Source organism: Echeneis naucrates, chromosome 3 (genome assembly GCF_900963305.1).
Source record: "Echeneis naucrates chromosome 3, fEcheNa1.1, whole genome shotgun sequence".
NCBI classification, from domain to species: domain Eukaryota; kingdom Metazoa; phylum Chordata; class Actinopteri; order Carangiformes; family Echeneidae; genus Echeneis; species Echeneis naucrates.
This window is the reverse complement of record NC_042513.1, coordinates 3,264,378-3,289,044: the sequence shown is the minus strand read 5'-3', so window position 1 is coordinate 3,289,044 and position 24,667 is coordinate 3,264,378. Positions and strand designations below refer to the sequence as shown.

Below are 24,667 nucleotides of genomic sequence, written 5' to 3'. Positions count from 1 at the left end.
TCAGGAGACACAGCTGGATAATGTATGAGAATAAAGTATGAACAGAAAAGAAGATGCAATCATAAATAACTGAAGGTGAACAGATACTGTAGATCCATTCCCTGCAGGTCCACAGTGGGAAATGTGTGCTTTTATTTGGGATTTGGACTTCTAAGTGTTGACATGAGTCACACCAGACATTTTAAAAAGCACCTCAAAAAAAACAAAAACAAAACAGAAGATAAGAAACGATTGTGTTCGCGTTGTCATGGATTGCTTCACTGTGTGTGATGAAGATCACTCACTTCCTGTCCGCCTGATGTCTAGCTGTGCGACTTACAGCGTACTCGACCTACGACACCATCCTCCACTTACAAAGTCCTTCACCTGTGGCACTGTCCACTAGCTACACTGTCTGCCACTTACACCGTCTTCAACCTATGACATTGTCTTCAACTTACATTGTCCTCTACCTATGAGACTGTCCTCAACGTGCACTGTCCTCGACCTTTACACAGGCCATTTGTTTTAATCTATACTTCCTCTTACTAAATAAACAAGCAAAAAGGAAAGAGCACCAAAGACAAAGGAACGCAACACACAAAAATGGAAATTTTCTTCTTAGCAAGCAGTACAACTGGCTATTACATAAAGTAATATATTCAGTAATACCATAGCACACACAACTAGCCAACCATTAACGCTTGAACTTTAGGGCTTGGGGATTATTAATGATAATGATTAATACTTAAAAGCACTGCATCTACCAATAAATCCAGCTTGTTTGAATAAGCTTAAGTTTCCTGGGCAGGAGTGGACATGAAGCTTAAATCTGTATAAATGTATCTGGCATAAACCAAAGAGGATCAAAAGCTGTGTGATGGGCAAGAGATGTGATGATTACATAAAGACCATCAGAAAAATCATGTCACCGTGTCGCCCTGAAGCAGCTAAGGAGCTGGAATATTGGTTGGTGATTATGGAAGAATACATGTGAGAAACATACTGCAGCTTAACAGCCGCATTTACAACTCAGCACTGTCGTAATGAAGAAATCCAATATTACCATCGAGTTTTAACTCATTGTTTATTATCTGAAGCTATGTTTTCTTCCTACGATAGTAACTAAAATAAATAAATAAAAACACTGCTGAGCTTTTTTCTGGTAAAGTTGGTAAAGTTCATTGGTGAAGCACTACCAAACTGCAGATTTTTTTTTTTTTTTTTTTAAACATTGAAAAAAATTTCAGTAAGACGGAAAATTTCTACAACAACAACTCCAACAACTTCCTGTCTTGAACTGAATGATCATTTCCTTTGTTCCATCCCAAGTCTAAATTCTGCAGGCACAGGGTGTCGGATTACCTGGGCAGGTGAAGCAGGCCTCCAGGGCCCTGCAGGCTCATGAAGTTGTGCCGCAGGTTAAGATGGGTGATGTCCTGGCTGTAGAACAGATATTCAGGCACTGCTTCCAGACTGTAGCAGGACAGATCCACCATGCTGACTGTCTGAGACACCACCTATGGATGTATACAAGCACATGCCAAAGAAATGAATACCCAAAAAAAAAAAAAAACAACAATAAGAACAGAAGGACACAATTTCAATACATTTCTATGCCATGAGAGGTGTCGGGAACGATGGCACTCATCTGCTCATGCTGCTTTTAAGGAGATTGGGGAATAAGAAGAGCAGGTTTATGGTTATGGGCTGGGGCTGAGCCCCAGACAGACACGGCCCGATGTAACCCCTGACTACAAATACAGGGCTGCGGACTGTGCAGCAAACCAGAAAATGGGACGGTTGCTCAGCAGAGCGTGACATCATGTTACTGCTTTTAGAGATGTCAAAAACAAAACAGTTCATCTCCCACAAAACAACTCACCTAGCAGCAATTTTAAAAAGGCAACTCCTCTCCATCCTCACTATTAGTAATTAACATAGGAGAGTCTGAATTCAGGGAGCAGACTGCTGTTGGCGTAATAGGGAGCTATGAGCTCCTTAAAATACACATCTGAGTTTAAAGTCAGAAATCCAAGATTAAAGTCAGAAGTCAAATACAGGCCCTAATCCTCTTCTGTAAAGCATTAATGGTTTCATGTGTGAAGAGGAGAATTCTGTGGATTTTATTTAGACTCAATGCAGAGAAGATAAAACATGTGAGGTGTGATTTTTTTTTTTTTTTTTTCTGAGATCCTGTCAACACTGTAGCTTTTCTGAGTCAGCTTTTAAATCCCATTTGTACATGAACAGCTAATAAGGGAGATAATTACATGAGAAGATAATGACTTTTTAAATTGAGCAACTGGTCACTTTTCCCACATCTCTCCCATGCAGTGACTGTCATTTGGGAAACAACATTTATTTTTCTTCTCCCTCTCATTTTACTGCACTAATTGCTAATTATCCATAAGACCAACATAACATAATACGTTTTAAAAAAGCAACTAATCTGTGGGGATATATTTCACATATTCAGACCTCCAGTATTCAGTCTTATCCTGCATGCTCACTTTACAAGCACCAATGTACTTGTTGATTTGCGTTCACATACAGAAAAAAATAGAAAAATACTTTCTCTCCCTCTCTCTTACAATTTATGAAATCTAGCATAAACATTGGCCCATATCCACCAAAAAACCCTTGTCATTACCATCCCTGATCTCCATAGAAACCTATCCTCAGCCTAAACACAATGCACTAACAGGCAGCTCTAACCCAGTAATCCATACCACCATTGTAGAGAAAGGTCCCGACCTTCGCATGAAACTGCAAATAATTGGATTTTCATTTGTTTTGTTGGCTTTCTCCTTCCAAGGCTAATTGTATGCTGGCTCTACCTCAGCAGAACCTCTCATGGAGGCCGTTCAGCTCCAAGAAGGACCTGCAGCACAATCATTATTATTTAGGATATTAGAGGCAAAGCGGGCTAAGCAGAACAGAAACAATGAATTTTTTGAGGAGCAGCTGAGTAAAACTGGCATGATTACTTGACAAATAAACAGTATACAACACAAATACAAAAAATGTGTTTACACAGTGACACAACAACAAACTCTCTATTGCTTAGAGCCATTGTAAAAACGTATGTTGTGTACTCAACAAAAGTAAAAAAGATCAACTACGTGAATTGACACTATTTAATCAGTACAAAACACTGCCAGAGTCTTCCCCCGCTGAGCCAATCAGACGCACTCAAACAGGTGGCTTCTGAAAGGACAACACAAAAGTCAAAAGGCAACTGTGATCACAACGTCAAATCTCAGATTCGCGGGCAAGCTGTGAGGGAAACAAACAACCGTTGAGAGAAAACACAGGAGGCACATATTGTCTGTTGAACAGACAGTAACACACACTTACTTTTGATGCCTGCCGATGCCATCGCTGGTAGTCTGCAAGTGTGTCAAAGTTAACAAAGTAAGTCTGGGCCTGTGATCCGGCTGAGCTGAACATCAGACAGTGTTGCCTCCGCTTCACCTCCTCCACCTCAATAAAAAAGACAATATACAAATGATGACAATGAGCACCAGGAGAGACAACACAAAGGCAAAATGATGAGAATCATGATTCGCTATTACCAAGTTTATACACATCTCATTTATCTCATTTTAGATGTAATCACTACATGGCTGAATTCAAAGATCCCTTAAAGAAGAAACGCACAGTTCACTTCACCTGTGTGATATAATAGCAGCTGGAGAGCATGAGGCCGACAGGAAAACAACTAGCAGCTGTCATTTTTATTTTGTTTCCAGGAAAAAAGTTCCCCCTTCATCAAAAACATTGTGTTTGGTGTCTGACATATCAGTGAAAAAGTAAAAAAAAACAAAAACCATTTTGCAGAAGTAGCAGCATGATTAACAATAATATTTTTTGTTGAACTATATGATTATATAGTACAGGCCAAAAGTTTGGACACACCTTCTCATTCAGATGAAGAAGAAAGTGTGTCCAAACTTTTGGCCTGTACTGTACTTTTGTCCAACTCATATAGAATGTGCATTGAATTTACAAAACATAAATATAAAGCAACTGTAAATATTTATACGTTTTTTATGAAGCTCAGGTTGAAGTCAGTTTCCTTTTTTTTTTTTAGCTTTGTATGAGAAAATGTTCCAATGGCCTGCCTCCAATTTGTCATATGTTGGAAACGGTTCACAAAAAGTGAAAACAATAGAAATGACCAACAGCCTAAAGGACTGAGATGTATCAGATGACACAATTCTGAATGTGCAGTTTTACATCATCTTTTTCACTCTATCCAGCTCTTCAACACAGCTGTGTTGTTGCAGCTACACTCAGTCTGTAACAGCCTCTGCTCAGGGAGAAGTGAAAGGCAAACACGGTTTGAGTTTGTTTCACCACAAAACGCTGAGCTCTCACCTTTCCCCCCACCAGGGGTAAGATATGCATTTTCCCGGTCAGGCTGTCTTTCACAGAGGCCACAATTAGACAGGTGCCACAGAGAATGACCTGCCGCTCGGCCCACTTGTGCAGCTGCGTCTTTCCCTTCCTTACACTGAATATGCCTTTCAGCAAAGTCCGCTCTTGCTGGTCTGCATTCACTGGATGCTCTGGAAAAAAAAAAAATCCCACACACAAGAGGTCAGTGAGGATTAACAAGCATCAGTCTAATGCATGAGAGCATCCACCCCTTCTTTCATGAGCAAATTCAGCTAATGAACAACAAATGTTGCGCAGTTAAAGATGGAGTTTTCCAGAAGATGAAGTCATATAGATACTCGTAGGTCACCATGATATTACCCAAGGAGCAGTCAACTCCACAGCATGGTAATTCCTGGAAATGGTCTTACATCAGCCCTTAGGACGGACACTGCCCTGCTATTTCATATGCTGTACGTCTTGATAGATCCCACACTAATATATGCTTTCAAATAAGTTTGATCTTACAGTAAGGAAAGCAGTCAGCATATATAGCTGCTAACCAACACGTGGGTAATTTTTGTATAAAGCTCAGGTTCAAGTCTGTTTCTTTTTTAGCTTTCTATGAGAAAATGCTCCAACGATCTGCCTCCAGCAAGTCATACATTGGAAAAGGTTCACAAAGAGCGAAAAATAGAAATAGTGTAGTACATAATTCATAATTCAACATAATTCTGACTCTGATTGTACGACTTCATTTATCCCTGTAGAGAACAACAAAACAATCACAATCAACAATCCTCAAACAACCCTGTCAGTGACAACTGAGCAGCCCGAGCACTAGAACAAAGCAGTGAACACACAGGTCGTCATGCATGGGCCAAGCAGGTACTGTAGTTGAAGCACTGAAGATAAGAAGATAATGGTTCGTAATGAATGTCATAAACTATAGCTATGGCTTACTTCTTCTGGCCGGGCATCGCGTTTTATGTGGCACTCTATCAGGTTCAGTCAGGCTTTTCATATGAACTTTTAATCCGCTTTTAGGTGTCAGTCGTCTGAACTATTACATCTCACAGGATTATTGCAATTAAAGACGCAAGATTTTTTTGTGCTTCAAGGACAAAACCCCCCCCCCCCGCCTCACAGGTCTTAACAGATGAGAGTTGGGGGATTTGGGAAATCGCAGTCGACAGAAAGCTAAGGAGAACAGCAGGCACTCTGCCAAGGTGTCCTGTGAATGCTGCATGAAAATATATCCGTCTCTTTCCTTCACCTTTCTCTGCTCTCCAAATCCAGAGGAAGCATCGGCCATATTGTTGAATGAGTCAGGCTTTTGTCACATTAAATTTCAATCTTTTCAATGAAATTATGCCAACTTGCACAGCAGGGGGTCCTCTGCATAGCAAAGCAACAAATGGGAGAGATGCTGTCTTTTCCAGGCTTCATGTGCACCCAGGTTAATGAGAGGTCAAATAAGCACAGAGCAGAGAGAGCCTCAGCCTCTTGTCCTCTGTTGTTACATTTTCCTCAACCCAGTTTATACTGCCTCCCACTCGCTGGCAATCTGCTCTCTCTCTCTCTGTGACTCGCTCCTTCCCTCCACCTTACTGTTCACTTCACAAGGGCATCCAAATGAAGCAAAAGCCTCTTCGTGTTTTTCCCTCACTAAGGAAAGTGATAATGAACAAGCCAAGTGCTTTTGACAACAAACTGGCTGGCAAGCAGATCAATAGCAGTGGCTGATCCCTGTGTGTCCTTTCACTCAGAAAGAAAACTACAGACACAACCTGCACACAGAATCTGTGCTCTCTAGTACAGCACTATCTCAGAAAAGGAAAACAGGTCAGTGCTTTTTTGGTATCAAGCTAAATATCAGAAAACTAACAAGTACCAAAAGCTGACACTGGATAGTTGCTCATACTCTACAGTTTCTTAAATTATAATGTATCGGCATTTGGGCAAATTTCTTGGATGGTTGTCCTTATAATTTAAGATTCAAGAAAAGATTTGTAGAATAGCATTTATATTAGAGTTCTAAAAAAATATTTTGGTCTTGTTACCAAATTTGGGAGAATTTTATTGGCATGAATACACATTTCAAAGGATACCCTGCCATAGTAAAAATTATTTCAAAATTATATTTCATTATTACTGCCATCATATTAATTTAAAGAAATATTAAGCAGTGCGTGCATATACACAATAACATTAAATTTTATCTCCAGTAATGTTTCATTTCACAAGCCAATTTTTCTTAAAATTTTCTAGATTTCAAAGGCAAAATAACACTCCATGTCTTTGATCATCAAACCAGGAACTTCCTGTCATCCTAAAGACTCGATTCCACTCCGAGGCTTATTACAAGCTTAGTTTGGACAATTAAAAAAAAACAAAAGAAAAAAAAACAAACATATTTCTTCCTCAAAACCCATTTATTTAGACAGGCATATAAACTTTAGTAATCCATCCTTGTTGCTGTGTGCATAAATTGTGTTTCTTTGCATGCTTATTTTTAACTTTTTATAACTTTTTTTGATTATTCTTCTTAGTCAATCGTTTGATGTAAACTGAAATTAATTGCAACTTTTATGAAAATTATGTTATCATAAAGGTTATTTTGCAAGCAAACCTGCTAAACATTTGATGTTCACAGTCAAACATGGCAATATCTAAAATAATAATCTTTAAAAATATCTTTAAACCGAACTTTTGTTTTTATTGGCCGGACAAAACAATGACATCATGGGAAAACGATTATGTTTTATTGACTGAACAATGAATCAAGAAAATATTCTGGGCATTAATAGTTGTGATATCGACGTAATGATGATGATGATGATGATGATCCGATGTAATTGGTAGTTGCAGTCTTAATCTGAGAATGGGTGGCTCATTCAGAACAGCTGCTGATTCCCTGTTGTTGATTAACTGTCTAACAGGATACACGTATGGATGTCAGAGAATTCACTGTCACATTGCGCTTCATCGGTTACAAGAAAGACTCGGCACCAAACAAAGCATCTGTTCTCCTGCAGACCTCTCAAGCGTAAGTGAGCAGTGCAAACCTCTTCGTTTAAAAATGATTCATCAATGTGGGAGGGATAAGAAAAATTACATCCACCCCACAACAGACAAAATTGTCATTCTTTGTCTATTATGGGCTAAAGAGTGGATGGCATTTGTACATTTGATGAATTTCAAACATATATTAGGTCATTTTAAGTTGTTGAACACTCGGTCGGAGACACAATTCCCTGTATGCCAGAGCTTTTTTGCTTTGCTCAAGATCACATAGATTGTGTTAGCATGCAGTAGAGGGTCAGATGAGGCGGAAACACACTCTGATTTGACTCAGAACAGCAAGTTCTTTTTGGCAACAAATTGAAATTCAACCCACCACCCAGATGCCTCCTCTCCGTGTTATACGTTATACCTCTGTTTAAACTTTGCGTAAGAGATACAACTCTGAGGTCTGATTTAAAATACACAACTCAAAACTGCTATTGAATACAGATGTCATTAAAAACAGACCATGAAAATGTTGGATATTTTTCAGCCTTCTGACTTGAAAGCTAACCACAAATCTAGAGAGAAAAAAAAAAAAAAGAAAAAAAAAAGTCTGCAGGTTTTTAGATGGCAAAGAGGAAATCCTCAGGAAAAACAGAACTCCATCACAGAAACAGCAAGGAGTTGGCAGGAAACCAGGAGAGCCCACTCTCTGCAGAGCTCTGTAGCTCAGGGGCATTTCTGTGAGAACCCAGAGTTGAATAGAATTTTATTTTTCTCTTAAATCTCGGTCAGACTGCTTCTCTAGTTTTTGTCCCTCTAAACAAAAACTTTCTCCCTTTAAAATCATAAAATGAAGATGCAAACTTGTGCTTGATTACTCACTGAGACGTTTGTCATGAATTCCTCCAGGTTATGATTATTATGATAAATCATTGGACCTAAGACATTAGTCAACAACAGCTTGGGGCTTCCAAACTCCTCCATTTAGATTTCATTTCCAATCACCACCAGCCAAATCAATAACTTTTCAGGTTCCCTGGAGTTCCCACTGCTGAGAGATGACTTATTTCCTTCAGCTCTGACACTGAAAGTGAGCCTGACACAAGCTAAACACAGCAGCTTCAGGTCTTGAAGCTAAGAGACTGAGATGTAAGACAGAAATCACAATGGCAAAGATGGATCAGGGCCCGGCGGACAGCAAACGTTGTCCACGCTGCAGCTGAATACGCTGACACAAAGAACCGCCGGTCATCTGGTCTCTGCAGTTGTTTTCACTAGGAGTGTTTTCTATTAAGTCAGCATTTAGAAATGTTTACTCCCTCGTACGTGTTTGTTTTGATCTCATCTGTGCACCACAGCAGGAGGGTGTGTTTGTGGGAAGCAGGGCAGAGGGTGGAGAAGTTCAAGATGAGTTTCCTGAACACATCAGGCGATGGTGAAGTTTAATAAATTACCTGGTTTGCACTTTGAAACTTGTAAATGGCTTCTAAGATTAAAACTAACTTGGTTAAAATTTTCCATTCAAACAAATAAATATAGAAATGAGCACATCAGCCTACAAAACAAAGGCGACACCCTCTCATTTGCCTTTAGACCACCGAGTTATTAAAGCAAGCCAATGTCTGTTTAGAAGCCAGTGCGTTTGAAAGGATTAATGAACGAGCACATTTCCTCTTCAGACTGATGTAATTTCATGTCTTAGACACCCAGAGATGTAAACTATTATTTCATTATGAATGAATGAATGAATGAATGAATAAATAAATAAATAAATAAATAAATAAATAAATAAATAAATAAATAAGAAAAGAAATGTAGCATATACATTGCAAAAATGTGTTGGGTTATTTTTCTTCTGAAATATTGGTAGCTCAGCTTAGCTCAGGCTATTTGCAAAAAACAGATTTCTCACTTTCTTTCGGGAATATTTAAAAAATAATAATAATCTAAACACACAGAGTAACTGAAACTGAGGGGAAAAGATCAAACCAATTCACGTCCACTGTGTTTCAGGGGCAACTGGTTTAGATAGAGATAGATATCCAAACGCCCACACAATACCCACAGGTTTATATAGTCCTTACTAATAAACTACAGCCTACTGTTGGAACTAGCTGGAGGAGGGATTTCAGAGTAAGGCTTCTGTTGTGTGTTTCGACAGCTACAGCAGCATGGTAGGTGGGGATGAAAAAGCAGGGTAATCTTGTGCCAGCCGAAACATGAGGCTGACTGGTGAAACTGAATGATTGGCCAATTGGGTGAACATACAGAGCTAATTCAACAAAACCACAACAAGCTGCAAGATCTTAGCTGGTTCTGTGGGAATCACTGGGCCAATCAAGTTGTCTTCTTGGCCTTAGCTGGGAGTTAAGAGTTCCTGAGTACCAGTCCGGCCTGGTCCATGCGCGTCTTTTCCCATGAGTTGACAAAAGAAGGCAGGAAGTCTCTAAGGGGCTTGGCTAGACTCCGGTCAATGTGGCCTGACTACTGATAGTAGCCAAGATCCGATCAGTTCTTATGTTAGCAAGAGGGAAACAACAAGTCCAGTTGGCACATAAAGAATACAAATCAGATTGAGGCCACAGGGAACTTGAGATCTGATAGCTAAACAAACATACATTGTATTACCAAGCAAGTAAAAAGACAAAGTTGCATTAACTCTGGAGAGCCTAGCAAAAGAAAGTCAGAAAAACTAAACACAAAGAAAGCTTCATATGACCCAACTCCTTATATTTAATGTAGTATAAAGAGGGACACTGCAGCATCTTGTAACACCAAGATAATTGTGTTCCCTAATGAAGAAACAAATGGACTCCTCACAGTTATATAATTTTCACTACTAGAAACGTCTGAGTGTGATCTTGATGCTTCATAGGGTTACACAGTGATAACGAGCAAAGCAATTAAATCGATTTTCGCAAGTTTTTAAGGTCTCCCTGTGTTTGCCCATTTAACCATACTCTCAAAACAACTCCACTGGTTTGTGTCGAACATGAACTTGTAGTCGATGCGGCAGCACTCGAGTGCTGCTACACTCAGTAAAAGGGGTTATGTACTTTTGTGGGAGAAATAACATGTGGACTCTCTAGTCACTCGTCCTCTTTCTCTTTCCTTATTAACCCAAAACACAAGATATTCCACTGACTCAGCAGAAACATCCGTGGGTTAATTAAATGGAAACATATTGCAGCGCATGTTTCACTACGCTCAGTGGCAAATCTCCTAATTGCTTCTCCTGCACTGTAAGTCTACAATAAGAGCATCATCACACCAACAAACAAGGACAGCCAGAGATGTATGTATATTTACATGAGCTGTATTATGATGCATGCAGGCTTTAATGGACAGCCCTTGAGGTCTTGTGAACTGTTCGTAGCCAACTGCCAGTGGTTTCTACAAAGAAATTCATTCTGTGACTGAATTAATTTGTGGTCATGGGAACATGATGACAGCAGCAGATGAATGGAAGCACACATGGGAAAGGAGAAACACCACAGGATGAAGGATCAAGATGAGGACATGATGAGATTGTGGTCTGCCAGGCTGCGCTCAATACTGAAGGCAATCTTGGAAGAAGCTCAAAAAGGTTTGTGATAAAAGGAGTTTTGAAACCATTGACCGAATATCACCTAATTTTAGCCTCTTCAACTTTGCTTTCAGAGGAAGATGCTTGATTCCTACCACATTCCACTGCACAGCGGCAGAGACTGACAATTGGAGAATATGGCGCCTGCGCATCGATACTCACCACTATAGAAACGGATCAGACAGCTGAGGTCTGAGTTGGCTGCTTCTTGCTGCACTCGAACAGGGTCTGCATAGCCCATCGCTGCTAGGTAGTCATAGAGAATCTGGAGCGGACGCTCAGAAGGGTCCAGCCTCCTAAACGACAAAAGAAGAGCATGTGTGACATCCACCACAAATAATTTCCACCAGTTTCTCATACAACGCATTAATGTCAACCTGTAAAAGTAGCTACAACTTTCAACACTGTGTCAATGCTACAAACTGACGGAGGGAGATCTCAGTTCAAGAGTAATCACTACAATTCAATGACTGTCACATCTGAAATCCAGTTCCTCCAGCTCCATCGAAGCAGCGTGAATTGCTTACTGTCTGTTGCATCATTGAAGTCTTGAAAACATGAAAGTAAATGCAACTCACATTTTGTTTTCAAAGTGAGAGATGGGAAACCTCAGGCTTGCACATAGTTTCACTTAAGTGCAACATGAATAGAAATATGATCATCCAAAATACATCAAAATGGGAATGGGCGTGCAAACTTGGTTTGTAGGTATAAAACAGACTGGAGAAGAGTGTTTTATTATCCTCAGGGTATATTTTACATATTTTACATTAGCTGGAAAAATATGTTGCCTCAGTGATACCATTGATCATTTAGTCAGGTCTCAGTGTCTTACCATAGGGAGCAAACAGATAAAAAGGGGAGTTGGTAACAAATCAAGCAAAGGAAACGGAAGATTCCCAAAGATAATGAACTGCTATCCTTGTACTGCTCAGGCTATTATACATCAACGATCATGCTATAATCAAGGAAAACCCGCACTACACAATATAAATCCATGTTTGGTGTAAGTGGGCAGTGCTGCCAAATCTGAACTTTGCCAATTATAGTCACATAGCAGTGAATGCAATCTTACCAAACAAACAATTCTTTTCTCTCCCGAATGTTCAGTGTATAATCTATAATCTCTCTATATTATACTGAGTGTCTCCCTTTTGTCTTGTCCGTGGTGAGCACTTGAGAAAGAGGCCTTGCATCACCACATTACACATCACATTAGTTTTACTTGAACAGGCTATGGGGGACACCAGACATTCAAATGTTCATAATTCTTCTCTGACTGATCTTTCAGAAGCACCAAAATAGTACCCCTTGAATTTTAACTGATCCGGTTCAACGCCATGCAGAATGTACAGGAGAGAATATAAGTGAGATTTCTCCACTGGGTACTTGGTTTCATTACACATTTCAGTGTGAGGAGCTCAGTGATTTGGGAGGCCCGTGGTATTGGCTCATCTGAGAGGAGCCAGGCATGGTCTCTGGGAACCTCCCTCTGGAAGTGTTCTTGGTGTGGCAAACCCCGGGCATGCCATCTATCTGTCCAGGGGGCAATTAGGGGTCCCCTTGGAACAGCCTTTTGCAGGGAAAGAAAAGACTGGACTCTCTGCTCATCCAGTTGGATGAATGGAAGGATGGATGTCCTCCATCAATCCATAGCCATGCTAAAAGGGAGTTTGTTTGACTGAGGGGGAAGGAAAAAAAAAAACATTCCCTAAGCAGGGAGGAACCCAAACCAAGTCACCTCGCAGCAGTTCATTACTTCAAGCTATTAAAGAAAATAAAAACTATTTTACTAAAAGACGTCTTGAGAATAGTTCTTTTATAGTGAAATACAAAAGTTCTGGTCCATGTATTTTCCATGAGCAGGAAATTTAATGCATTTAATACCACCTTGACTTATCTTTCACCATATATGCTGTCTGTGGGAATGGAAATTTCTTTTGAATAAACAGAAATCATATTATCCTTAAGTCTCCAGCAGTCTGTTTTTGAATGGTGAAGACTTTGATATTGAATTTAAATCCACCCAGTCCTTCTCACTGGTAGACAGCAATTTAAGAGCCGTGCCGCTGGAATATAAACTGGACCAACACAGTCTATCCACGGGCTTAACAAAAGCCTTTTCTTTATTAAAATTCACCATAACTCTGCAATGCCCAGGGCTTTTAATCAGGAAAGATATGATGATGGTTCATACACTGTTAGTTGAACATACAGTTGTCCATCAGCCTCCAAAGAGATTAACAATTCATTCTCTTTCCAGCACAACTTTCTAGTCTTCAATGTGTGAAAACAAGGCTGTTTACAAGTCTTCACATCTTAGAAGATTTTGAGATGTTCTTTTATGTTAATTTCCTTCATCATCTGAAAAAACTGAGCAGCCAGTGACATCTGATGGAATACTCTATAAACTACATTGATTTAAGACGTAATTTATTGTTTTTTCACTCTAAATTTCACTTCACAGGCTTCCTGTGAGAGTGAAGGAGGAACAGTCCAGATTCCTTCCTGTCACAGATCAGTGAACCAGCCTTTTTTTTTTTTTCCCTTTCATAGATAATGAAAGGGTTTCTGCCTGCATACAGTGTGTTTCTGTGGCTGAGAGAAGAAAACAGGCTTCTCCCTGAGGTTATCCAGGATCACACCAACAGATCCTCTGGGATTTCACTCTATGGAATCGTAACAAAGCTGCAGTAGGTCTTCAGTACTGTTTGCCATCTGTGAACACAGACTTCCTCAAGGTGACATACTGGGTTTTTGGTTTTTTTTTTCTTTGCTTATTTGTTTTTTGGGTGGTCTTCATGGACAGGACATGGAGCAAGTGCAATGGTTGAGAGGGGTTCTTATGTTATATAAAGGAGAAAGAAATGTGGACATGTCTATATAAATGCAATGCTTGCAGATTCAGAGTGTATATAAAATACTACTATCCTGTTTTATTCCCATTGCAGCTTTATTCATTGTGTCCCGGTATATTCACAGAAGAGATGAACCAGCGCATCTGTCTAAATCTGCTGCATCACATGCTTCACTTGCACTATACTAGCATAACTAACAAGCCAGAATATCGTTTTACGCATCAATTTAACTTGTTTCCATTTTCCATATTCAAACTGACTATACATACAGATGGTTTAGAGTGCACATTAGTACTGTGTGATGAGGTACAGTGATGACTGTGGACTGTGGCTGTTGGCTACTGGGGGCATGCATTTACTCCATCATAGTATCTGGTGCAGGTATAACCCACATCACAGGGTATTTGGTGCACTCCTTCCATTGCCATTCACGAGTGAAGTCATACTGTGGAAGCTACAGCTGGTTTCTGGATGACCATTTCTACTTTTGAGGATGTTCTATGCAAAATTGTTAGCGTGGCTAAAACGCATTGGAAATAAAGTGTAAGTTCACTTTGCTGGCTTAACGTGTGTTTACCTGATTAAGTCTCCATGCAGCTGAACATAAAGTCCCTGTCCATTTCTCTGAGCACAAAGCTCCTCCACAGTGGTACTGGTGGAGCAGAGCACCAACTGTAGGTCCGTCTGAGGAGGGCTGAGGGTGGAGGAGGCCTGTGGGCCGGTGGCGGGAGGCTGAGGATCCACTGTCGCCCCATAGAGACACACACAGCCCCGCTGGGTATCACCCTTTAGCCAGTCCCGCTCTCGTGAGCCAAATCTGGTCTTTCTTGCAACACAGCCACGACTCCCATTCCGCTTTATGTTGCGCTGCTGACAGAGAAAGAGTCATTTTAAACACAGATCAACACCAGATACATACTGCATATATCAACATGTCTTATAGCTGTGGGTTTCCCCCATCTCCATACAGCGTTAAAAATGAGTGGTGAAGGAACGCCCTTTTCAACATGACGGATAGAAGCAATCAATGATCTGCAATCCATATTCACTTATTAGCAGCGATGTAACTAGAAATTTCTGTCATACACTTGCAATTGCATTCTTTGCCCTACAATCTTCCTTCTTTAACAAAACATTTTGCCATTCTATTAGGCTGCTCAGCAAGGGTGGGCTATGCGATTGCATTATTGATACGAGCCACAATAGCTGTTCTCACTAGCTCTAGTTACTTAGCCGGATGTGTAGCAGCCTAATGTTTTGCCTTTAATATTCAAATTCTATCTATCCATCTATGTAAATTTGACATTCACAAAGACAAATGTCACACCACATTGATGAAATAGCAATAACACTGTCCACTCCTGAAACTCTACCATTCACAGGATGGGCAAATGAATTGGATTCACGGAAGTACAGTACTTGTTTCAAGGGAAAATAATATTAATCTACTATTGTGACTCTGCATCTCTTGTACACTGCTTTTAGTTTGTCAAGGATGCACCTTGAACTCCTACCCACTCAGAATAATCCTAGACGCAATATAAAAAACACGTCTAGATAGTATCCAGTTTAATGGCTTCAAGATGCCATCAATACTTTTTATCTTTAATCGTGATATTCAGTGAGCTCATGAACGTGTTGAAAATAAGTTGTCACATACGAAAAAAAAAAAAACAATGAGGGATCCTGGTTAAAACCTCACAATGCCAAAACAGACAGACAGTCACAACAGATATCAATTATTGTCCTTTTAAATATGTGACAAGTCCTTATTCTGTCAAGGCTGGGAATACCTTTTCACTTTCACTGCTTAAATAAGTAGATAGAGGGGCCAGTATGTAACTGGACAGAAGTTAGTTTTAATCCCAAACCTGTTGAAAAAACTGTGATCATGTCAGTCTCACGGTGTCCAAATGGACTGACATGCCAATATTATTTCTCTTCCCCTAAAATGTTAAGAGGTGGGCCTTCCTATAAAAGCTCTACCAGCTTTTGCTGCCTGTTGTGTGTGTGTGTGTGTGTGTGTGTGTGTGTGTGTCTTGTGGCTGGTCTAATTGGCTCTGGTACATTCCTCTCTGAATAGCAGTCATCAACAGATCAATCATAAAACAGACATTACCAATCAGCTGACATTAAGGCCGTTACATAACATCACCAGGACGTCTTTTAATTCTCATGTCCAGCTGCGGCGTCAGAAAAGCCCCGACATGCAACACAGCATTGGTGGGGCGCTTTGTCCCGTCTCTGTCCGATGGATACAACGTTAAATCAAATTAAATTAAATTAAATTAGATTAAATTAAATCAATCCCGGGTTCATGACTCGCCTTCAGCACGCGGATCCCGGTGGCTGCTCGAGCTCCACCGCGGCTGCCGCGACCTGCAGTCTGGTTCAGCCCCGCTTGGTGGACCACCGTGTCCGGCTGCCTGTGCATGCAAGCCCCGCTCCCTCCGACATCGCCTCCTTTCTTGATGCCTGTTTGGCTGTTAATCACGGCGGCCGCCGTGTTAATGCCCTCGTCCTCCATCGCCATGGATGATCCCGACTACCAGCGACGGAAAGCTGGAGGTGCCGTCCCCGTACGTGACTGGCAAATTCCCGCGGAGAGGTGAAAACGCATCCTGTGTCATTGCAGCGACGCCATATCCAGACTGAGTGTGCCTGCTGTCAGGGAGGCCGGGTGGGCACCCATCAATAAACATGAGGGGGCGGGGCCATCATGAATTATTCAGAGGGTGCCGCCCCCTCAGAGCATTCCGGACCACCGGATGCGGCTCACCGTGGGAAAAAAGAAGAAATTGTTCTATTAAGCCAGAAACGCGATTAATATCTATATGCTTTATATGATATTTGTCTCTAGAGGGATTTTTTTTAAATACATGAACATATTGGTTAACTAGTTCTCATAGATTAAAATGGAACTATAACGGATTAGTGAAATGTTTTATTCGCCAGCCAACAAAAATCATCTCAGCAAATAATGAACCTAGTTCGTGTTCTGTTATTTTCTGAATCCAGAGGGGGAAATCTGATTTCTGGTTAAATTTCTCTCTGCAGAGAGCACATTAGAGCTCTAAGAAAAGGGGAAAATGCTCAGCTGTATTTTCATTTCATTTTCGTTCATTGAATAATTGCACATTTGTTTGGTTAAATTAACACCAAATCCCAAGTTATGAACTAAATAGGTAATTGGTAAGTGTCTTGACCCTGTGCTAAAACCGAAACATCTTTCACAACTCTATTGATTTTATAATTAGACGGTGTATATTGTATATTATAATTCTGAAATTAACGACCAACATCTAATGCTAATGTAGAGTATGGGAAAATCTAACGTAACTTGTACACCTTAAAGCTCTTTTCTGCCTTTTCCTGCTTTTCTCTGACATATATAATGTTGATCAGAAGATCAGTTTGGTTTTAGATGAACCAAAAAACGTTTGAAAATGTTACCCAGAAAATAGTGACAAATATCCATCCCAGTTCTTAAGATATTTCGTAAACTAAAGGATGAAAGAAAATGGAGATGACAGACAAGTTAATAATGAAAATAATCAACAGCAGTAGTGACACTTACACTGACAAATGTTAGTCTCTATTTCAGTGAGTCAGCTGCATCATTGGGATGAACTGAGGTCACTCAATGAGGCCTGACAGGAAAAGGACCACACCTGTTCATGATCCATTTTAACTCTGAATTCCCAGAAAGGAAGAGGCTTTTTCCATCTGACTTGTCACAGTTAGTGCACTTTTTCTTGAAGATGAATGATAGCTTTGCTCTCTTCAAGTATTCAATAATGACAGGAGCCTGGAGAATTCATTCGTTATTGACCCATGTTTTCTGTACAATGCGTTTAAATTTCTTCTGTGAAAATATCCAAATGACTCTTATCTGAAATCTTTAAATCTTCACATGGCCCCACTTTCTAGGTGATAACAGTTCGATTCCTGCAGGGAGCTGTTCATGCGTTTTGTCCTCACCCTTCACTCCACTGCTGATTTCAGTTACATAGATGTTAGATGTTCAGTAAGAGGTACCCTCTTACTCTTTGACACTTCATGACCAATTAATTTTAAAATAAATCAGTATCACAACTTTTAATTGTGGTGTGCAAACAATTTGCTCATCAAAGGGTTTTAGGGTCCCTCCTACCAAGGAATAATTTCAGCTGAATTTGGGGTGGGTAATGTGGATTAAAGCTCTATAAAATTAGTTTTTATCTAAACCTAGTACATAAAAAATTTAAATAAAATAAATCAGTAGAAATCCAAAAAGAGAATTAAGAAGCCAACTGATCTTCTGGCCAAAGCAGACAACAGTCTGTTCCACTGAAAAGGCTGAAAGGGACAGCCACTTCCCTACGGATGGTGTGTGTGTGTGTGTGTGTGTGTGTATGTTTCAAGTCTTCATATTGTGTGTGTCCTCATATTCACACTAGGAAAAGCCCAAATAATTATTACACAACAGCCCCAAACCAAGAAAAGAAACTACCATAATTCAACTAGATTTTTAACTTTTTATTTGCTTGATCATTTTCGCCAACCCAAAGACAAGAATACACAGCATAAACTGAAAATATCCCATTTAATAGTTTACAACTTCTCATCTTTAATCATTTCATACTTTCAGTCTGACATTCACACTCACCTTGAAGCCATGGAGCTGGGGTTCAACATGTCAAATATGACTGGAAAAAGTGAACCTTATGCCTTCACCCTCCCCCCAACAAATCAGATACCATATTGTGTGGGGCTTTTTCTTTTTTTTTTTCTTTTTTTCTTTTTTTTACAGTCAGGACAGGCCTGGGGGTTACAAACAGATTGTTTTCAAAATACAATGGATGCACATTCTGATTAAACAGGGAACATGAACATGGTAGCAATTCAGATACTTTTCCAAGTCTGAATTCAAACCAACAAAAAGGCAAAAGAAATCAAGAAATCAACTATCCAATTAATCCTAATGATGGATGTGCACTTTCAAACCCTCTTAAAAATCATCAACAGTGGTGACAGATGTGAGCACTATCTGAACAATGTCCTATTGTACATGTTAATCCTGACCCAGGAACGTGGTGAGACAGACTGTATCATTTGAATTTTTCTTGCATTTCAAAAAAGAATTTCAGGTCAAGAGTAGAAATGACATTATTTACACTGGTTTTCACATGCAGCTCAGAAGCTGAAGGTTGAAATTGCAGCCCAGAAAACAAACAAAAAACAAACAGAAAAAAATATGTCCTACCTAGATAAAAGACATGTCACACACCATCTGTCAAATATGATTCCTTCTTTCTCACTCACTCTCTCACTCATCCAATCACACACAGTAATATATCTTCAACTGCTGATGGGTACTAGTTTCCATTTCTTTTCTTCATCCTTTTTAAGCTACACTGTCCAAAGCACTTGTGTTGGGTTCATTTCAATCTATACATTTAAAACTGCATGAATCACAGTATCGTTGATAGAACTGATCAGATCTGATTAACAAGGGTACACACTGGTTGAATAGGACAATACAAACAACACCAACAAAACATTCAGGAATAGATGTATGAAACTTCCTTTCCCTTCCCGTCAGCCTTCCGTTTTGCACAGCTCCCCCATGTGGTTCTTAGCTTGTAGCACCAGCTTGTCCTAAGTTTGATTTAGGGATGAGGCAGCACTCCATAAAAGATATAATCAAAAGGACCCTAACAGAGTAAGAATAGTCCATTGCCTCCGTCCCTCGTCCTGCCAAATAGCAAGGTCTCAGATTATGCTGAATATGTTACAACCCCTCTTTCATATCAGAGATTACAAAGTGAAGCTGGAAGCTGTGCCATGCAGAGGCAAATAACATGAGTGATAAGGGACAAAAGTAAAGAAAGGAGGCCAATAGAAATCCCTGCACTGTTCAGACCTTCAAAGGACACCACTGCTCCAATGTACACATCTGGAACCACAGGACACACAGTACTAGTATCTTTTCTTGTCCTGATAAATCTCATTTCTGATTTAAAGATACTAGCCTTAAGGGAGGAAAAAAAAATATATCACAGGGCAGTTATAAATCTCCTCGTGTGGTTCTAGTAGCAGCCTTATTTGTTTGAGACACGACTCCTTTTGGTAGGTACTACACTGCAGAGAAACAAGGGACCGCTGAGAGTGAAATCGCCAAGACCAGGGGGCATCATCTCATTAATCAATTTGTATGTAGAAGGTCTCTGATATGACTTGCCAAAAGAGCGGTACACTAAACACACCATAAAGGCCAAAAGGTAGCGTAACTGCTTAGCAAGAAACCTGCTCCTCTTTAAAGGAGGGCATTGATAGGCAAGACATTTGTGGGCCAGGGAAGCAGATGAAGTAAGGTGCCACTCGTGCTGCTGTGCAACACTGTGCTTAGGTTTCTCAGTAGTGCAGTACATTCTTCTAACAGCGTTTGTTCAGACAGATTCAACCCTTATCTCAACATCCAAAGGAACCCCAACAAGTTATCTTCTGACTCACCAACTATATTTGCAAGAGAAATAAAGAGGACACATCTGATCATGAAGTATGAATAGTAAATCTAATGCAGCTCAGTTGCATCCTTTTAAGATTCTGTTTTGTACATATATGCATACAATTATACGGCCTAGCTAATCACTTAATTCTTCATGTGGGTTTTATTTAATCTGATCAGCTTTCGTTTGTTTTACAACTATATACAATGTACAGGCAGCAGATCATATACCTTTTACAATTAATGAGCGATGGTACAGGAAAGTCTTCAAGACTGATGTTGACTAGATCTATTTAGACAATATACATTGTGAATAACTGGATTTTTTTAGAAAATGGTATCTAAAAAAAAAAAAAAAAAAAAAAAAAAAAAAAAGGATGAAAGATAGTACAAGAGACAAAAATTGTCAAAGCCCTCAATATGTACAGAAAAAGCCAATATAGCATTTGTCAACAACAGAAAAAAACTGAAATAATTTTCTCCATATACACATATCATAGCTCAAAAATATTTCCAAAGCTAATAGTCTCTCTGATTTGGTCACAGAAGTTAGAAGATAGTGAAGCATAGTGAAAAGAAGTATACAGCCCGATTGGAACATCTGAGGATCTCACCACATCATAAGGCTGCTGAGCTTGTTAAGTAATAAGATGTACAAACTATCATTAGTCTCGCTCATGCAGACACTCCCCTTGATTGCAATTCATGACTAAACAAAGCTGTCAATCTACTGCCACTAAAAGTTAAAGTTAAACAGAAAGAGAGAATATTGTGAGGTATTAAGGTTACTGTCCCCAAAAGCATGGTAACAATTCTGATTTGGAGAAGACGAGAGCCAAGAAACCAAACTAACAGTCACCATAGAACAACCTGTCCCATTAGCTCACCAAGCAATCGAAACACACTTCAATGTCTGTTGATGGGAGGGAAATCTTAATGACATTTCTCTTCAGTTGAACATGTATACCCTTTAAAAACGCTTTGAACTCTGATGCCAGCTTACAAAAAGTTTACATCTATTAGCTGCCATATTCTTTTACTTTGTTTTTAGGACAATTTTTTTTTTTTATGTTATCACGAACATCCAACAGGCATTTTTAATGGACAGTGTGCCACACAGTATTGGGGGGGGGGGGGGGGGAAATCAGGATCATGTAGATATAATTTTACTTTTTGTCAAAAACCAGACAAATAGACACCTGTGGAGGTAATCTGTGACTGCATGAGTTACAGAATTTAAAAAGTAAAAGCTGAAGTGACATACCAAGTCTATTCCATCAGGACCATTTCTCTCAGATTGAAAACACAGTCAGCACACAAGCAGACTTACAAACAAAGAACTCGATAGTTCAGGGGCTTTTATCTAGCTAAGTCAGAAAGGCACATCACTTTGATATCAGGCATAAATAATTAAGTAAAATTACTGCAGAAATAAAAGAGTTTCACAAAAATAGTGCCAATAAGATGAGTGTCCCCATCAAATTAGACAGCCATGAAAAAGAGTTGAGAGGGGAGCATTCAGTGCATGTAACTACATTCATAACAAGCTTCATTTACATGTATGTGCATGGTGACTAACCAGGTTAAACAAATCTGAAATGTATCTAAAATGGCAAGCTAGGCTGCGAGGACTCAGATGCAGAAGTTTAAACATAGATCCCCGACATAAATGCAATCAACTTGTCTTCAGATAAATTTCAGGCTTGGATTATATCCATCTTAATGAATGAACATCCTCAAACTATGCAAAGCACATAACTACTGAATTTAAAATACAAATTTAAAACTAAAGCTACAAATGAGATGATTTAGGGAGAGCTGTGTAAGAAAGGCTGAGCATGTTCTCTGAAGGTATCCACAGGTGATCAAACTGGGAATCTTGGATCTGTTCGTGCTCTTATCACCGTGAAAAAAACAAATGTAGACTACTTCCTATAGAAACATAGGATAAAGACATCTACTACCAGAACCAGAAAATCCCCTCTAAACTTGAATCAAAGTGTCACTGTGATTCTAACAATGCTCAAACATGCTTTAAGCAAATTAATGTAATTCAAAATGAATACAACTCTCTTACAAGTTATATCACTCAAGATATGGAGGGTCCAAAAAGGCCAAGAAGCTTATGAATGCACTAAACAGACCTTCAAAACTTTTTCTGTTGCCGTTACCAGACTTAAGGGTTCATATAAAAAATTTGAATGCAAAGCCAATCATAACTATCATTAGAGTAAAATGTTCTCAACTGTATTTGAATGTATTATGAATTAAAAATAGAATAATGGTTACTGCAGTGCTCATAGTGGGCCACGCTTTCTCTCTACTGTGACTGGAGTGGCTGAGTGTACCATGGTGAAAGTGTGCACATGTGCTATCGTGGGTGCTAACGGTGCTGGGTGGAGGGTGTGTTTGGTAAACAGGACTACTAAGCAAAGAGATTGTGGAAACCAATTAAGAAAGAAAAGAGATAGTTCATTAATTGATATGTCATCCCAATTATTCTGGTGATGTCAATAGTCAACAGGGTCTTCATAACATCTGTATTTTTCTCCTGTGTTTAGATGCTCTGCTGCTTCCCATGCAACTTGAGGGCAGCGGCCTGCAATGACGTCACAGGGGGATCCATTGGAAGAAAGGAGGGAGGTGAAAGGAAAATCGTTTTCATAGTTCCCTCGTGGGGCTTTTAAGAGCAAAAGAAGCAGCTCATCACTGCCAGGACTGAGGCGGGAAGTTGTTAACCTCAGCTAGGTCTTGCACAGGTGAACCTTTGTGGGTGTACGTCAGCTTGATCCTCATTCGTAGCTGTTGCTGAAATGTTATGATGATGATTGTGTTAAAAAAAAAAAAATAAAATAAAATCATTTAAGGTTGCACATGTCTTTTTGTTCTTTGTGCTTCATAACAAAGGCAATTTGTGAATGGAAAAACTCACCTTCTGTAGGTTGAGGACTCTGATGACCTGTGTGACAGTTCCCTGGTTGAGTGCTGGGACAACATTACTGCTAGGGGAGAGGAGCTGCAGCTGGAATGTCTGAGAAGTAGATATTGGATGGTATGTTAGATGAAAAAAAAAAAAATAATAATCTAACGTTCCCATTGGAGACATGAGGTCATTATAGCAGGATTTAAAAAGAATCACCTATTGATTGGTAACTAAACACAGATTTTCAGTTCAAGTTACACTGTTGCAAGTTAAATGATCTGATCAGGGAAAAGAGGTGATACAGCAAAAGGAACAACACAAACAACAGTTTGTTGCACGATCCATCATGACAGCCCGATCTTCAAGACACATTTCTGGCTTGTCTTTCTACCTAGACAAATAGGCACCAAACAAATGCTGGGTGTTTGTGCTACCTGCTGAATTTGGAAGGCCCATCATGGCTTACTAACACAGTTAGGTCGTTTCAACAACAGCATTTCCCAATATAACAGCCCACTACTTTTAAAATATATAGCTATAGAAAAATAGTAATATTTTTGAGCTAATATAAGTTTGAAAATTACACAGGTGGTACCTCAAGTAACTACAGTAATAAACACTATTGTGCAATAGAATGTGTAAAACCTGGCCGCGTGTGCTTACCTTTGGTACTGCGGCCTGAAAAACAAAGTCTGTCATGTCTGCCTCTGTTGAGTTGGAAGCATGGATGGTGATGACTGCGATGTTTGGATTGGGGTTAGCTCTCTCAAATGTAAAGTCTATTTTCAGGCCATTCTTGCTGTATGCCGTCATAGGAGGAATACCTTTATAAGGATTTCAGAAGAGCAGATCAATAGATTTAGACACATTCTTGTTCCCATTCCATTTGGCCTGTCATGGTAATCCAAGATAAATGACTAAGTGCTCAAAAACACAAGTTCACTACAACCACAAACTACTGCTAATTTCACAGTTTATGGTCTACAAGAGCATCACACTCCCACCTGCAGCTGCAATGTCATTAAACAAGGGCTGTGAGGAGAGGCCATCCAAGAGGAAAGAAGGTTGGGAAGTGGGCACAGAGGGAGCTGGAGCAGGGGCGGGAGCTCCTGGAAAGGGAAAAGCAACACACTTTTTCACAACACATGGATACACTCAATATGCAGTCTTTTATGCATCTTCTCATACAAGTAGCTGTACAAGTAACATCGCATTCCCATCAGTCCCTGCTTTTCTTTAAATGGGGTATTAGTGAACTTTTAAGAGCTCATCCTACCACTTAGTGAGAGGTCGCCCAGTAGATCAAGGAGCTCTCCTCCAGCTGAGGCAGGCTTGGTGGGCATTGTGGTCTGGATTACTGGCACGACATCATTACCACCCAGCAAGTCTAACAAATCATTGGCCTGGGGGGGCAACATAAAAACACGATAAATAAA

General features: G+C 39.8%; 2 protein-coding genes across 4 annotated transcripts in view; both read right to left on the bottom strand.

Moving 5' to 3' along the window:
* Window positions 1–16,390, bottom strand: part of phlpp2 (PH domain and leucine rich repeat protein phosphatase 2) — a 28,712-nt gene extending 12,322 nt beyond the window's left edge. Inside the window, exons 1-6 of the mRNA XM_029498090.1 lie at window positions 16,145–16,390; window positions 14,396–14,688; window positions 11,123–11,256; window positions 4,363–4,553; window positions 3,340–3,465; window positions 1,345–1,499 (exon numbers count right to left, since the gene is read on the bottom strand). Coding sequence (XP_029353950.1) covers window positions 1,345–1,499; window positions 3,340–3,465; window positions 4,363–4,553; window positions 11,123–11,256; window positions 14,396–14,688; window positions 16,145–16,351 — 1,106 coding nt within the window. The 5' untranslated portion in view covers window positions 16,352–16,390. The remainder of the gene's footprint in view (window positions 1–1,344; window positions 1,500–3,339; window positions 3,466–4,362; window positions 4,554–11,122; window positions 11,257–14,395; window positions 14,689–16,144) is intronic.
* Window positions 16,391–18,386: 1,996 nt separating this feature from the next.
* The window catches only part of ap1g1 (adaptor related protein complex 1 subunit gamma 1), a 17,303-nt gene continuing 11,022 nt past the window's right edge, over window positions 18,387–24,667 (bottom strand). For 2 of the 3 annotated variants that reach the window (XM_029497456.1, XM_029497457.1), the window contains exons 19-23: window positions 24,508–24,634; window positions 24,236–24,340; window positions 23,895–24,055; window positions 23,241–23,339; window positions 18,387–23,116 (exon numbers count right to left, since the gene is read on the bottom strand). In XM_029497456.1, coding sequence (XP_029353316.1) covers window positions 23,015–23,116; window positions 23,241–23,339; window positions 23,895–24,055; window positions 24,236–24,340; window positions 24,508–24,634 — 594 coding nt within the window. In that variant the 3' untranslated portion in view covers window positions 18,387–23,014. The remainder of the gene's footprint in view (window positions 23,117–23,240; window positions 23,340–23,894; window positions 24,056–24,235; window positions 24,341–24,507; window positions 24,635–24,667) is intronic. The other variant, XM_029497458.1, reaches the window with a different exon arrangement.